General features: G+C 40.5%; 1 protein-coding gene across 1 annotated transcript in view; it reads left to right on the plus strand.

Moving 5' to 3' along the window:
• The first annotated feature begins 304 nt into the window (after positions 1–304).
• The window catches only part of SHTN1 (shootin 1), a 541,662-nt gene continuing 528,394 nt past the window's right edge, over positions 305–13,572 (plus strand). The window contains exon 1 of the mRNA XM_069239264.1: positions 305–551. Within this exon, the coding sequence (XP_069095365.1) occupies positions 494–551 (58 nt within the window). The 5' untranslated portion in view covers positions 305–493. The remainder of the gene's footprint in view (positions 552–13,572) is intronic.

The raw sequence follows: 13,572 nt of genomic DNA on the forward strand, positions 1-13,572 counted from the left end.
TGTACGGAACGACCAACGCTACTCGAAATCCCGCACAGATCCTATTTGCACTGAAACCTGAGCTTTCTTCTAGACATGCTAACAGTACTATCTTCTTTTTTCACTCGTAAAATTATCAGCAGCAACGGAAGTCAGAGAAACAAAAATCTCTCTTTTTTAATCACGTCTCGTGCTCCGAATACGTCAATTACCGGGCAATACTGCCTGCACCGTTCATCACCTGCAATACCGTCCCGGTAAGCGCATCAACCCTGCATGTACCGTGACATAGGTCCTTCCGGATTTCCTGTCGAGCCTCAGGTGCAGTAGGAGCGAACCAGGCGCGCGCCTGCGCACATCCCACACTGAGCTCACCGCTCCCTCCTCCTCCTCCTACATTGGGCGTCTCGTGCCTCCTGCTCCAGACATCGTCGCCGCCGCCACCGCTTCCGGGTGTGCATTGCTCCTTGAGTCCCTGCATTCTAGTGCGTTGTACTCCCCTTTCCCCGGCGTTATGAACACTTCCGATGAGGAGAAGCAAATGGAGCTGCTGGCCAGCCTGAAAGAGACAGGTGAGCAGATAGGGAGGGCCGGGAGGGAGCGCCCAACAACTCCCTCGGCCCCGCCCCAGGATCACCGTGAATTCACAGCCGGGAGCGTAGCGTGCAGAGCAAGACATCTATTGTACTGGCTGCAAAATGCAGTTGTTGGTATATTGAATTTGTGAGCAACAACATTTTAAATACAATGCACATATTGCAGTCATTGGGTAAAGAAAGCAGTACAAGGAATTAATTGTAATAGGCGCTGAAGGAATTCAGGGTATACGTGCAGAAAGGAGCTCAGGTGACCCCCAAGGCTTGTGCACAATGCAGTCGAAAGGTTCATATTTGCAGAATGAGTTCAGGAGCCAATGTCATAGCCTCTTTGTGAGGATTATAGAACAAGTAACCGATCAGTATGTGCCAGCATGCAGTGGAAGTGATCCAGCCCTCTAGTTAGTCGGTGCAGAATGCAGTTCAAATTCCACAATCTGGTGCACATGATCTACCCAATTTGTGCACAACGCCCTTTAATGTATTATGTCAATATGTGGAGAATGAATCGTGAGGGCAGAATATGTGGATAATATTTGCAGAACACAGTTCAAAAGACATAGTTAATATGTGAGCAATATGTTGCAAGTGACCATTCAGCAGTTGCAGAATGCAGTGTAAGTGATCAAGTTAATATGCACAGAATGTACTTGTGCAGAGAATCCAGTTACTAGGCCCAGAATGCAGAGGCATGAAATTATGTATAGCTACATAATACAGTGAACAGTATGTAATCAGCGTGTATGGGTACATCTAGAGGTGCCAATTGATTTCAGCAGAATAAATGCACTTCAAGGGATCCTTTGCAGTAGGTACAAAATCCAGTTCACACGAAATATCCAATCAGTGCAAAATAAAGTGCAGAGATTCAAGTCAGTATTCACAATACGCACACAATTTAGTGTAGAACAGGCCTCGAAAAAAATCATTAAAATGTTACTAGACCTGCAGGTTGAGTAATTTGAATAATCTACTCAACAATAACTGTAATGAACTTGACCTGTAAATAGGTCTCAACTTGTGTGATCCTAGGCAAATATTTCAGTTTATAGAGTCACCTTTTTCTTCATTCTGACATATGAGTGTACCTCAAATATGTGGGTGCAGCATTTCTGCTGTACAAAAAACTTTGGTGTTCATTAAATAGACTGAACATTTTCACCATGTATAAAAATGATCTAGCACTCATATAGGGGACACATGATCCATTACTTGCCTCTTAGTTTACTTATACCATTGCTATCAGGGCAGGATGGTTTATGCTTGGACACTCACTTTTACTAAATATGTTACTAAAGTATTATGTAGTTCCACATTGTCATTTACAGACAGAAAATTTCCGAGAAATGTCCAAAATCCTTCCAACCAACTTGCAGCTATAATGATAAAACTTTATAATGTATCACCAAATCTGTGAAAATATTTCAGAAAACATATTTATTCCATTGCACATCACCAAGTAAAGTGTTATGATCTGTTTTCACTCTATTAAAAATGTTTTCATCACACAGAAGTACAGACAATGGGCTTTCACAACTATTGAAATATATTTTAAAATGTTTGTACAGATCACTTAACTATTTAAATGTTGCGTATTAGGGAAGACAACTTCCAGACTCCTGGAATTCTGCAGTCAGAAGAAAAATTAATTGTAAGACAAACTGACTCAAACCAAATATGACAAAAACAAGATTTAAAGGCCTCCTTCACTTTATGACCGAACAGAACACCTGTTCTATGTCAACTGCCAGAAGGGACAAGTAAGTCCTAAAAATAGCTCTGCGTGGTAAAATATGACTCGCCATAGCGGGTGGGTGAGTATAATTTTCGAAGCCTGTAGAAGAATCAGAAGCTGCAAATGCAGTAGTAGGCGCCAGTTGATCATTGTTGAATAAAGTGCTTGGGCTTAGTTGCAAAATGCAGACTACATCACTTGATGCACTGCCAGGGGTGAGGCAACTGGTTTACTAGAAAATAGTGGCCATGTGATGTAGTTCAAAGGGATCAGTGTCTGCAATCTATTATTATAAGTGCAGATCAAAGTGCAAGGGTTCCATTTCAGTATGTGCAGAATGCAGTCCAAGGAACCTTCCATTGCAATAGATGAAGTGTATAGTATAGGGGATCCCGTCGGTATTTACATACTAATGTGCCAGTGGCGATTTATTGGAGTAGCTGCGGGATAGTGTCAGACATGCATTCCAATTGGTGCAGGGTGCACTGCGTATACTGAAAGACGTCCATTCACAGTGATTTACGTCAGTTAACTGATAGGGTGGTAACAAATGATTATTTACAGTTTTCAGCGTAGGCTTAGTAAAGGCTTTGGCTGTAAACTCATTTTCTCCCAGAAGGACTGATCATGTGCTGAGTACGGGGCCAGCTTGATGTGTTTAACTAATAAGGGGCAATGTCCCTTTTTTTAATTGCTGCTCATTGTAAAATTTGTGCAGGATTTTGGATTTCAAAGTAATTCTAGAGTGAGTATCATGTTGGATTTGAGTTGCATGGCGCAATTTGGTATCTGGGTTTAGTGATTTATTATATCAGGTAGAGTCTGTTCTTAGAGACCGAAGTGAGGAGACTTACCACTTTTTATTACTGTAGGTTTACAATAATACCCAGGGCTAGAAAAATCTTTAAAATGTTACTAGACCTGCAGGTCGAGTAACTTAAAAAAGTACTCGACCTAACTGTAATGTACTTGACCCATAAACGGGACTCAAATTGTGTGATCCTAGGGAAATAGAGTTCCTTTTTCTTCATTCTCACATATGATTGCACCTTCAAATATGTCAGCTCAGCATTTCTGCAGTACATAAAAACCTCTTTTGTTTTATTAAGTAGACTAAAGTTCGCTGCATGCATTACAAGAATTTAGCCCGCATACCCATAACGTCTAGCCCACATAACCTAGGACTTCTTTTAGTTTACTAACAACATTGCCATCAGGGCCGGGATGTTTCTCAGTTTGTTTAAACACTCAATTTTAATGAATATATTACTAAACCATGAGGCGGTAACATATTGTCATCTACACACAGTAACTTTCTAAGAAATGGCTAAAAACCTCTCCACTAACTTGCAGCTTTACTGATAAAACTATATAGTGTATTAACAATCTTTGAAAATTGGGTTTCAGAAAACATACCTTTTGCACATCACACGTAAAGTATTCTGATTTGTTTTCATCCTATTAAGATATTTTTTTCATCACACAGAAATTTTAAAAAGGGCTTTCACAACTACTGAAATATATTTTGAAATGTTTGCAAAGTTGACTTAGTCATTTATATGTTGTGTGTTAGGAAAAGCCTGACACCCTATATCCTTTTATTTTACATTCTAAGCAGCAGGTCACACAGTTCACCTTACAAAGTCCTGGAACTCTGCAGTCTGAAGGAAAATTAATTGTTAGAAAAAATGACTTTTGACCCCTGTCACATGTGACATAAGAATGAGATTTAAAGGCGTCTTTTATTGCAGCTCCACTTTTCAACTGAACAGAACACATGTTCAGTGTCAACTGGCCAGATGGGACCAGTAAGTATTAAAAATAGCTCGACCTGATCAAATAAGACTTGCCAGTGAGTGGTCGAGTGGATTTTTCAAGCCCTGATACCAAAACCCTTGGTTTTTGGTATTAAAGTGCATTGAGACTTTAGAACGAGGTGGGAAGTTGGCACGTGACACTAGAATTCACGGATAGATGTTGATGGCATCACTCATATTATGGGTTCCCACTTGTAGATGTCCTTTTGGCATTGTATTCCACATTATGTCACAAGATGCAGAGTCTCTTATGGGGTATATGTATTGAGTGTATCAAATTGATGTTCTTTATGTTTTCTGAGCCCTAATGAAGTCGAATGACAAGATGCCCAATCAATGAAACACATATTGGTGAAGACAGAGGGTGAAGGAACCAAATAAACATTGAACTGTAAATTACAATGGACTATTGATACTATTTGAGATACTTTATGTGCTTAAGGTTTTGATTGTTTACTTAACATTTTGATTTGTTGAGGATGTAGGGAGGGTATCCTCCCTTTTAGCGCTGCAACTTAAAAGTGGATTTTGATAATGCGTGTATACTATAAGTGAGCACCTGTTCTCTTAAATCACCTTTCTTGGTCCTTAAAGTAATACATTATTTAATTAGTATGGTAATCAGTGTCATTGACCTATGGTGTGATAACGTTGGCTGTTCTCAAAGATCTGCCTCAGTGGCATGCCACTGGGCTCATTCCAATTGTACTTGGCCTTGTTCACATGATGCATCTGTGTGGTGCTCCATATCATTGGCGTTACCCTGATCTAATTGACACAGGGCTCAGTTTCATTGATATGGCATGCTTCCTTGTTGACATGGTATTCGTTGTGTGACATTTGATATCTTATCTCAGTGACTTGGTGATCCTTCTTGAAAAGGTGTTCTTTCTCATCGTTAGTTTTTGTATTTAATGTTGTTCTTTTGTTGCCCTTGTGCTTTTTCTATCTATCTTGGATGGTGGTTTTGCTTATTTACATAGTAACCCTATTTCATTGGTCTTGCTCGTTTGGCTTGTGGTCCTGCTCATCACAGGCATCCCTTGCACAGGTTTATAGGGGATCTCCTTACTACAAGGCAATCTTGTCATTGGTTTGTGGTGTGTATTAGTGACAGGGTAGTTTCGTTCAATGGATGGCCTGTATCACTTGAAATGGTAAATCGTAATGAACTAACTGTTAGAGGTACAACCTAATTTACAGTGGTGCAGTATCTGGCAGTCCTCCACCCTCGGTACTTTCCATTTTCCTACCTCATGTAAGGATAGAGAAACCCTTTGCATGTAGTCCATCAACTACAGGACCACGTTATGAACAGTACTAGAGGGCTTAATTTCTGTATTTCTTCCAAGCTGATTTTTCCCTGCCAGTTAGTGGCATGCCAGTTCTGTAGTGAATTAAAATTATAATATTCCATATCCACCTGGAGAAAACTTTCAGTGCATATGAGCCACTGGTTTATGTATTTTTTTAGTTTTGTTTTTTAAAACCTTTATCTGGGGGTTTGACCATGCCAAACTATAAAAATAGCAAGTGGCCTGTCATGTCGTCAGCTGACATGGTTTTGTTTGCTGAAAGTACTCCAGCTACATTGGCGGAGTCACTTTCAGTGAATATCCCTCATCCACAGACACAGTGGCGAGCCATCTGGGACTGGCGAAAGCAGCATGCTCCACTTCTGAAAGGAGGCATCATTTCTTGTTCTGAAGATTTCTCCAAATTCTATGTGACTCCTAATGTGTTGGAGGTTTATGTGCAAATTGTTAGACACAGGTTGGGTTGTGCTTCTGCTCTTTACTGGTAGGTCAGAGCACCGCTTGAATTTCACTGCCAACAGTGCATGACTTATTTGGACTATATTTGTAAAGCACAGGTTGGATAGTCACAAGTTGTGCACCATAAGCTCAAATGTTTTTGCTTTTGCAGACAGGTAATAGGTACCAGTTTGGTTAATACTGAAAACATGAAAAGTAAATTTAAATTGCACCTAAAATCCCTTAGTGAGATGGCCAGCTTAGTGAGATGGCCACCATGTGCTTTACTCTGACCAATAAGTTCTTATATTGTCTTCCTTTGAAGTATACCATTGGGAAAGACACTAATCAAGGGTAAGATCTTTCCCGGTTTTGCAACCAATGCCATTATGCAGCTAAGCATCTCGTAAGCAACATCAAGACATTATTATTGCTAATGGTAAATTGTACCACTACAGCATGCAAATCCAGTAGTCTTTTTTTTAATAGATTGAGCATAGCAGCGCTTACCTGCTTATCCGACGTGTTTGTATGTATCTGGGCTTTTAACCACGCCCACCGCACACCCATCACTAGCACTCGTTCGTGGGCTTGTCTTTCAAAAATCCTTTCTTTTCGTTAGTAAATGCATTACGTCCCCCCCCCCCCAAGGGTGGTTTTGTTACCGCATTGACGACCGCCCCTGTTACACAGATAGTTGCACGTTTGCTGATAACTTTGACTGCAAGCACACTTTTTTCGTTTTGTGTGTCTCCTTCATGCTCATGGAAGCGCTTTGAATTGCCTTGCTTATGTCAACTGTTTGACTTTTTATTTTCAGTGTGTGTGGCAAGAAAAGTCCAGTTAGTAACTTACAACGCTAATAGCTCCAACTCGAGCAAACGCGAAACCCATTGCATTGCAAATGCAAGTTATAATTGCAGACTGGCAACACATGTCAATGTACTAAGAGTTGCACCACAATGTCTCAGGGCTATTATTGTGGGTGCTACCGTCTTTGGAATACCTGGATTTTTCTTTGCATTTAAAAAAGATCAAACTGTGTCTCAGGAATCGGTTAACAAAGTGGATTTTCTTAGTTGCATTTGGGAATGTTCACTTTTAGCGCTTGGGCATGATACAGCTTAATGCCTTACAGCAGTGGTTCTTAACCTGTGGTCTGGGAACCCCTGGAGGTCCAGAAAGCCTTACCTGGTGTCCATTACTTCTTAGACAATTAAATAATGTTAACAGAGTAATACGTTGTACATAAATGCAGAATCAAAAATAATTAAAACGTTCTGAGAATGTGAAGATATTTGAAACTGGAGACTAAAAGTTAGTATCCTCAGATTTATTTGTAGGAGCATCAGACATATGCAAATACATCAATTTAATATAGGCAATGAATGGCATTAATTAAATTCAGAACAACATCAACCTTCCCATTAAAATTAAAAATGTTATTATTTTATATTTATAGATGTGAATTAAATAATCATTTGACATTTGTATTTGTTTGAATTCTGCATTTTTTTGTATTATTTTGCTGTTCATATCAATGAATATGCTTAGCCGGGGTCTCTGTCTTCCAACAATGACTCAGTGGGTGTACCTGATTCCAATAAAGATTCAGTGGGGGTCCTTGGGTTCCAGTAATGATTAAGTGGGGGCCCATAGAAGTCAAAATGTCAGGAACAGCTGCCCTAAAGCAGTGAATTGGGCACCCAGGAACTTATTTGGTGTTCCCAATATAAAGTTTAAAACATTTTACTCGCAGAAAAGAGAATTGCCCGTGAATGCTGGTTGAGATTAAACTTGAACTCCTGTCCCCGCATATCAACATCTAGCTCAGGCTATGACATTGCAACCAAGCTCAGCGCTCAGTAGGGTACTTCCTATTCTCATACTTTGTCCATGCCTCACAGCATACGTGATCTCCTTTGTATCTCTTGCCCACCTCATGCTGAAGATGCCCATAAGCACACTGGCATGTTGAAGAAGTGAATGTCCCATGTTGGAAAACAGAGAAAGTGTGGAGGCGGCGTGAGTTCTGTGCTCCAATTTGCAATTTTTGGCAGTCATTTGGAGGATCATGTTTAGCCAGCATGGGCATAGGCGCTGCGCTATGAAGAAGTGTGGCAGTAGTGAGTATAGGAATGTCAATGTGGTTAAAATATAATTTTAGGGATCGGTGTCCAAATCTGTCTTTCATTCAAACTCTTTAAGTGCAGTGGAATGGTTGGAAGCAGCAAAAGTCACCAGTGCTTTAAGATATCTCAATAACAGGTGATTCAAACGATCATCCAACTGGCTGGTTGAAGCTAGGATTTGGCACAGAGCGATCATTGGTGAGCCAGTTTGGGGGTGTTCTTGGATTAAGCTCCAGACATCGGCAGGGAGCTGGATCCCTGATATGCTTGTCTTAGAAAATACTTGGCAGGCGACTTCTTGGCGATGTAGCAATTTCTTATGAAAAAGGAAGATTACTTTTTTTCTGACAGGCACAATAGGTTCTACATTTAGAGGTGGATTGCTTAGTTCCTGCCAAGTTTGGGCTGTTTGTAATGGTACCTCAGTGGGGTAATGTCGCTGACTTTGAGATCATGGCGTGGGTGACTTAGCCTTATACGGTGATGTTTATACATTGACTCATTTAATTAGTTAATACTGACACCCGGTATTACTCACGGAGAAATTATTTGTGGTGTGCCCACTACAAATGGTAGATGGTGTTGTTGATGTAAGTAAGTGCTTGTACAAATCCAAACGTCCCCACGTTGTCTGCGCTATTCCGAGCTGCAAAGAACAGAATCAAATGTTGTTTTATTTTTTAATATCTCACCATCTCGCTGAAAAATTACAGAATCTGAGACCTTTTATGTTAGGATCGTATTATAACAACTGAAACTTGTTGGCCTGAACTAAGAAAAATAATTAGTTTTGACTAAGCTCGAGAAAGATGAACAGATCGGGGTCGATGGCGGAATCAGAGTGCGAAGTTATTCCTGGTACTAGAGCGGAAAAATAAGCAAATCTAGGGTCCTCCTCTGTAGACCGGAGGCATTGCAAATTAGACACATGATGAGATTTGAGACGGAGAACTTTTCGACGATATTCTGGACTCTTATCAGAAGATTGGTGTGAATAACTGCTATTGCCTTAATTAATTTATAACTCTGGATAGATTCTTATCGCATATCTTTCAAAGTATTGTAAGCCGGTTGTTAAAAGTACTTGTTTTACTAGCAAAGGAGGATTATAGACTAGAGCGCTTTCCCTGCCAGAAGGTGTCACCTGCTTGCGCTGGTATGTGGTTTAGTCTTTAACGTGTGCATACCTTGGGTATTGTTATGAAATTTGTATTCCTAAAGGTTCACTAAGCTGATAGTGGAGACCCTGACACCTCTGCCTTGCAGTCACTGGTTCACATCCCGCAAGCTATGTTAGAACACTATATTTCTTTTTATTTCTTGCAGTCATAATAGGTTCAACCTAGAATGTATCTGAAAGTCAGTGGCCATACTTACTAACAAACTCTTTTAGTAGAATCTCTCACTCTTTATATTCATATGTATTTCTCTTTTGGTTCACCAGTATTCTGTGACATATTATTTGTGGAGTAGTTTAGATGGGAGCTCATCATAATATGAAAGGGACTTCATTAGGTCGAAACCTACCAGACATTGCAGCTGTGTGGTTGTAAAGCCCCGTTGTCTACAGACGGGGGCTTTGGCACCTCTCATTGCTCACGATTTGTTGCTTTTACTGTCACTCTCGTTTGCCTGCTTCTCGTTTGATGGCTTGACATCTCCATGTCATGTTTGCACCTCCCATGGAGCATACCCAAATTAATGTGTCACTCAGTTTTAGGGATCTACATTTTTCCTTCTAGTTTAGCCCTCCATCAGTGTGCATGTGTTTTTCAGCTATTTTTGTCTGTTTTCCTCTTTTCTCTCTCTCCCTCTGCTGCTTTGCTACCCACCCACTCCACGTTTCTCTCCTTTGTCCGCTTCTCTCATCTCCAGCTGCAACATGTTGCTGTCCCGTCTGCCTCTCTGATAGCAGATGAGCATTAGGGATGTGCAAAATTTGCTTTCATGTAATTACGTGACATTTCGGGAAAGTTCTGTGAATTGATGCATGATTATGTGAAATGCAAATATGTCATTGGGTGTTATATTTTAGTGTGAAACACGTCCTCGCTTCCTTTCTGGATATATTTTGTGCCAAAAAGAAGCACAAAAAACAAATACCGGGAACTACATATTCTGACCATTTGAGTGTTCTTGTGATATAATTTTGCTGGAGTATTTGCATGATGTGGCAGATTGGCCTAACTTGGGGAATTTTCCTTAACAAGTGTAAGGAGAAATTACGGCAATTACGCGAACATAATGGAAATTTCACCCAGACATAATTAGCATGACCAGGCCTCCTTTGTTTGCTTCTTTCCTTGTCACCTCCGACGAGACAAGATATATTCTACTGTAAAAAAAAAAACGTTATCTCTAGCTGTTTTTTGCTCTCATGCCACTGTATGATTTATCCCCATTTCCACCCCATAGCCTTTTTGAATCTGCAAGTTATTTTCTCTTGCAACCACTCAAAAGTGTATTATGGGCCTTTCACTTTTTTGTGAAGATCTTACTTGGGTTACAACTTCTCCCCTTCATATCCCACGTAACATTTTTAATTGGTGACACCATACTCCAGTGAAACTTGCTGACATATGCCCCTCCACTACATTTACAGTACACAAGATATTTTAATGCCTTTATCATGTCTTTCTGTTTCCTTTATCAAAAACGTAACGTATTGTAAATATTGACAAAAGTGTGCCTAGGTTTTCTGGTGCAAACCTTGCACAATCTTGGTTGTAGTCATCTGAGCTGTTATCCTACTAGAGATGTGCCTTGTGAACTGGACCCAATAATCCATAGACAACTAAAACATTTTTCATATACAACACTTCATCATTCACCAACAATGAACCTTTGGCTCAGGACTTTCCAACTTTTCTTTAGTTTCTCGATTCACAATAGATTTTCATGATAGCTTATTGATATTAATGGTTTCTACTGTGGTTCATTTTACGTATATATTATCCAGTGTCGATGTTCTGAAAATCTGGCCTCGATCCAGACATTGTAGACCATGCTGGAGAGTCGTACTTCCAACCCTAACTCATTTCTCCCTCCTGTACATTTCCCCGTTGTCTGCCAGCTAGCGTAGGGATCTATAAATCCCAATGCACACATACATACATTACAGATAATTTCTACGGGAGTAACAAATGTGCTTTTCTCTAAAAATGCAAATAAGTAAAAATTCCATGAGTTTATAGTTTGTTTTGCTTTTTAGTCTTTAAAACATTGCAATACAACATTTTGCTGGATCGTTGGACCAGGTTTGCTTATTAAGTATTTTAGCCATAGGATAGCATGAACAAGTGAGCACGTGAGCAAGATGTTGTGCTAAAAGGAAAGGAGCATGTGTGGACTTTTTCAGAAAACTATTTTTTTCTGGAAGGTGTGGCCATGGCTGTTCCCCAGTGACTGTTTGGGCAGACGTCTTGTCAGATTAACACATGAAGAATTGAAGGAGTCGTTAAAAGCTTCCTTGAGGTGCGGCTGTGAGCAGCTTCCCAGCAGAGGCCTTCTTTGCTAAGACTCATTCACAATTTAACAAGGCATTGAGTGGTTCAATAATGACATAGAGGTTGGAAAGTTAGAATCTATAGAGGATCCATTAAAGTTTTGCCCATTCCCTTAGTTTTCGTTTTAATTTGGCAATACAATGTTTTGACTAAACATTATATTGGGAAAGATGTAAAAGTCCTAAATATTGAGAATATATTTTAGCTGTGAAAAGGGACTTGCAGTTAGAGGTGGTAATGGCAAACAGAGAGTAATTCCTTCTTCTCAGTGAATCTTTGCAACACTATTCCCTCTGCTTTGTTTCTCGGCCTCTTTGAAGCCTAGTGGAAGGTAGGCCAAATAATGCCATGCCAACATGCCCTGAAAGCCAAGTGGCCTTTTTTTTCCCCGGAGAGTACAGATATCTAATGGAGGAGAAACTTGGACAAATTATCTGTCTGTCCTCTTCTCGCCCATTGACTTTCTTTAGTAAAGAGTCTTTGCTGGGAAGGCTTTGGGTAGTGTTTCTGGGACTTAATGCTATCACTTGAGGTGAGAAATCCTCCGCTTAAGAGGGAGGGTAATGGTGAACTCTACCAACTGATCACCCTCCCATCAGCATGATTCATTCACTTTAACACCGGTAATATTGTACCCAAAGAGAAAGGTCATCTTTGATTAAAACAAATGTTAGATTTCTTGATGCCTGTGGTCATTTAGCTGTGTCCATTCAACTGTTAAAGTTTTACTCTTTAGGTAGCGTTGAATGGGTTTCACCTGCCTTCCATAGCTAGCATCCTTACCGCAGGTATCCTAAGGACAGATGAGGTCTTAAATTGTCAGTGTTGATTTTACAGTCTTTTACAGATCAACAGGTTATAAAATGTCACATGCAGTGTAGGAGTTTGAATTTGATGCCTGTCTACTTTCTTAGCCCCCAGTGGGCAGGTTTTTGCTATGACTTCAGGGTGGAGGACCCTTCTCCAAATCTTTGTTGAACGGCCATGTGGGGTGATCACTGTCTCTTTGAATATGGTACTATACATAGCTCCTGTGTAAGTTCTTTTCTTTTGTCGCAGTGAACCTGGTGCAGATGCCCAGTGTGTGAGTAGTGGTTCAGGCTCTCTAGCTTACTTTGTGCTTCTACTCCCAAGTTAGAACAAGTGACTGCTCAACTGTTGCGTACTTTCAATGAAATGTCCTTGGGGCTACGGTTATGTCCGCAGTAAGTGTTTAATTGTTTATATTTAAACCAACTATTTAGAGAAGCTTTGTATGCATAGCCTAGGGTCGCTCTCATTCAGTCCTCTCCTAACCTCAGTGTTTCACTTGTTTACAGTCCCTCCATGTTCTCTTGGGTCAACAGAAAAGGGAAACCATTCTCCTGCTCTCATCTATTGTAAACAACAGTTGTTTTGCTCATGTGTTTGAGGTTTCAGTTCTCCTTGTCCTCGCACCCTTCGAAATGCCCTAGGCAGTGCACCTTATCTGTGGAATTGCCCAGGACAAAGCCTGTATTATTTTAAGAGTCTCTTTAAAGATAGCAAATCAAATGATGCATAGCAGTCCCCTGCGGACATCATTCCGTCCAGTCTCTCAGCTGCCTGGCCGTAAAGAAGCTTTGGTTGTGACTGAACCCCTCTCTTCATCGGTCTAGGCAGATGCCCGCATTCAACAACCTCTTCAGCTGCAGCTCCCTTCTCGCTAACACAGTAGCTCCCCAGTCCAGCTCCCCAGATCTGTCTGCTGCTTTCCTTGTGGGTCCCGCTGGAGGTTTTCTGCCTCTTTCGCTTCTGTTTACTGGAGGTCAGCCAGTCCTTTCTCCTTCAACCCTTCCTCCCTTGGGAAGTACATTCAGTGGTGTCCACCATCGTGTGTCTTCCTAAGTGTGGTCTCTCCTAGTTTGTTTTTCTCAGTAGGTTTTGTCTCTTTCTCCCATTTAAAAAAAAATCTTTTAAATTATTTTAAAACGTTATTATCGATCAAACGTATTCGCCTGAACAAATATGCAGCTCAACTTATTTGTTCAGATCAGCAGCTAAATATTTAGCCATTGAGCAAAATGTCATGGAA

This window comes from Pleurodeles waltl, chromosome 6 (assembly GCF_031143425.1).
Source record: "Pleurodeles waltl isolate 20211129_DDA chromosome 6, aPleWal1.hap1.20221129, whole genome shotgun sequence".
In the NCBI taxonomy this organism is placed as follows: domain Eukaryota; kingdom Metazoa; phylum Chordata; class Amphibia; order Caudata; family Salamandridae; genus Pleurodeles; species Pleurodeles waltl.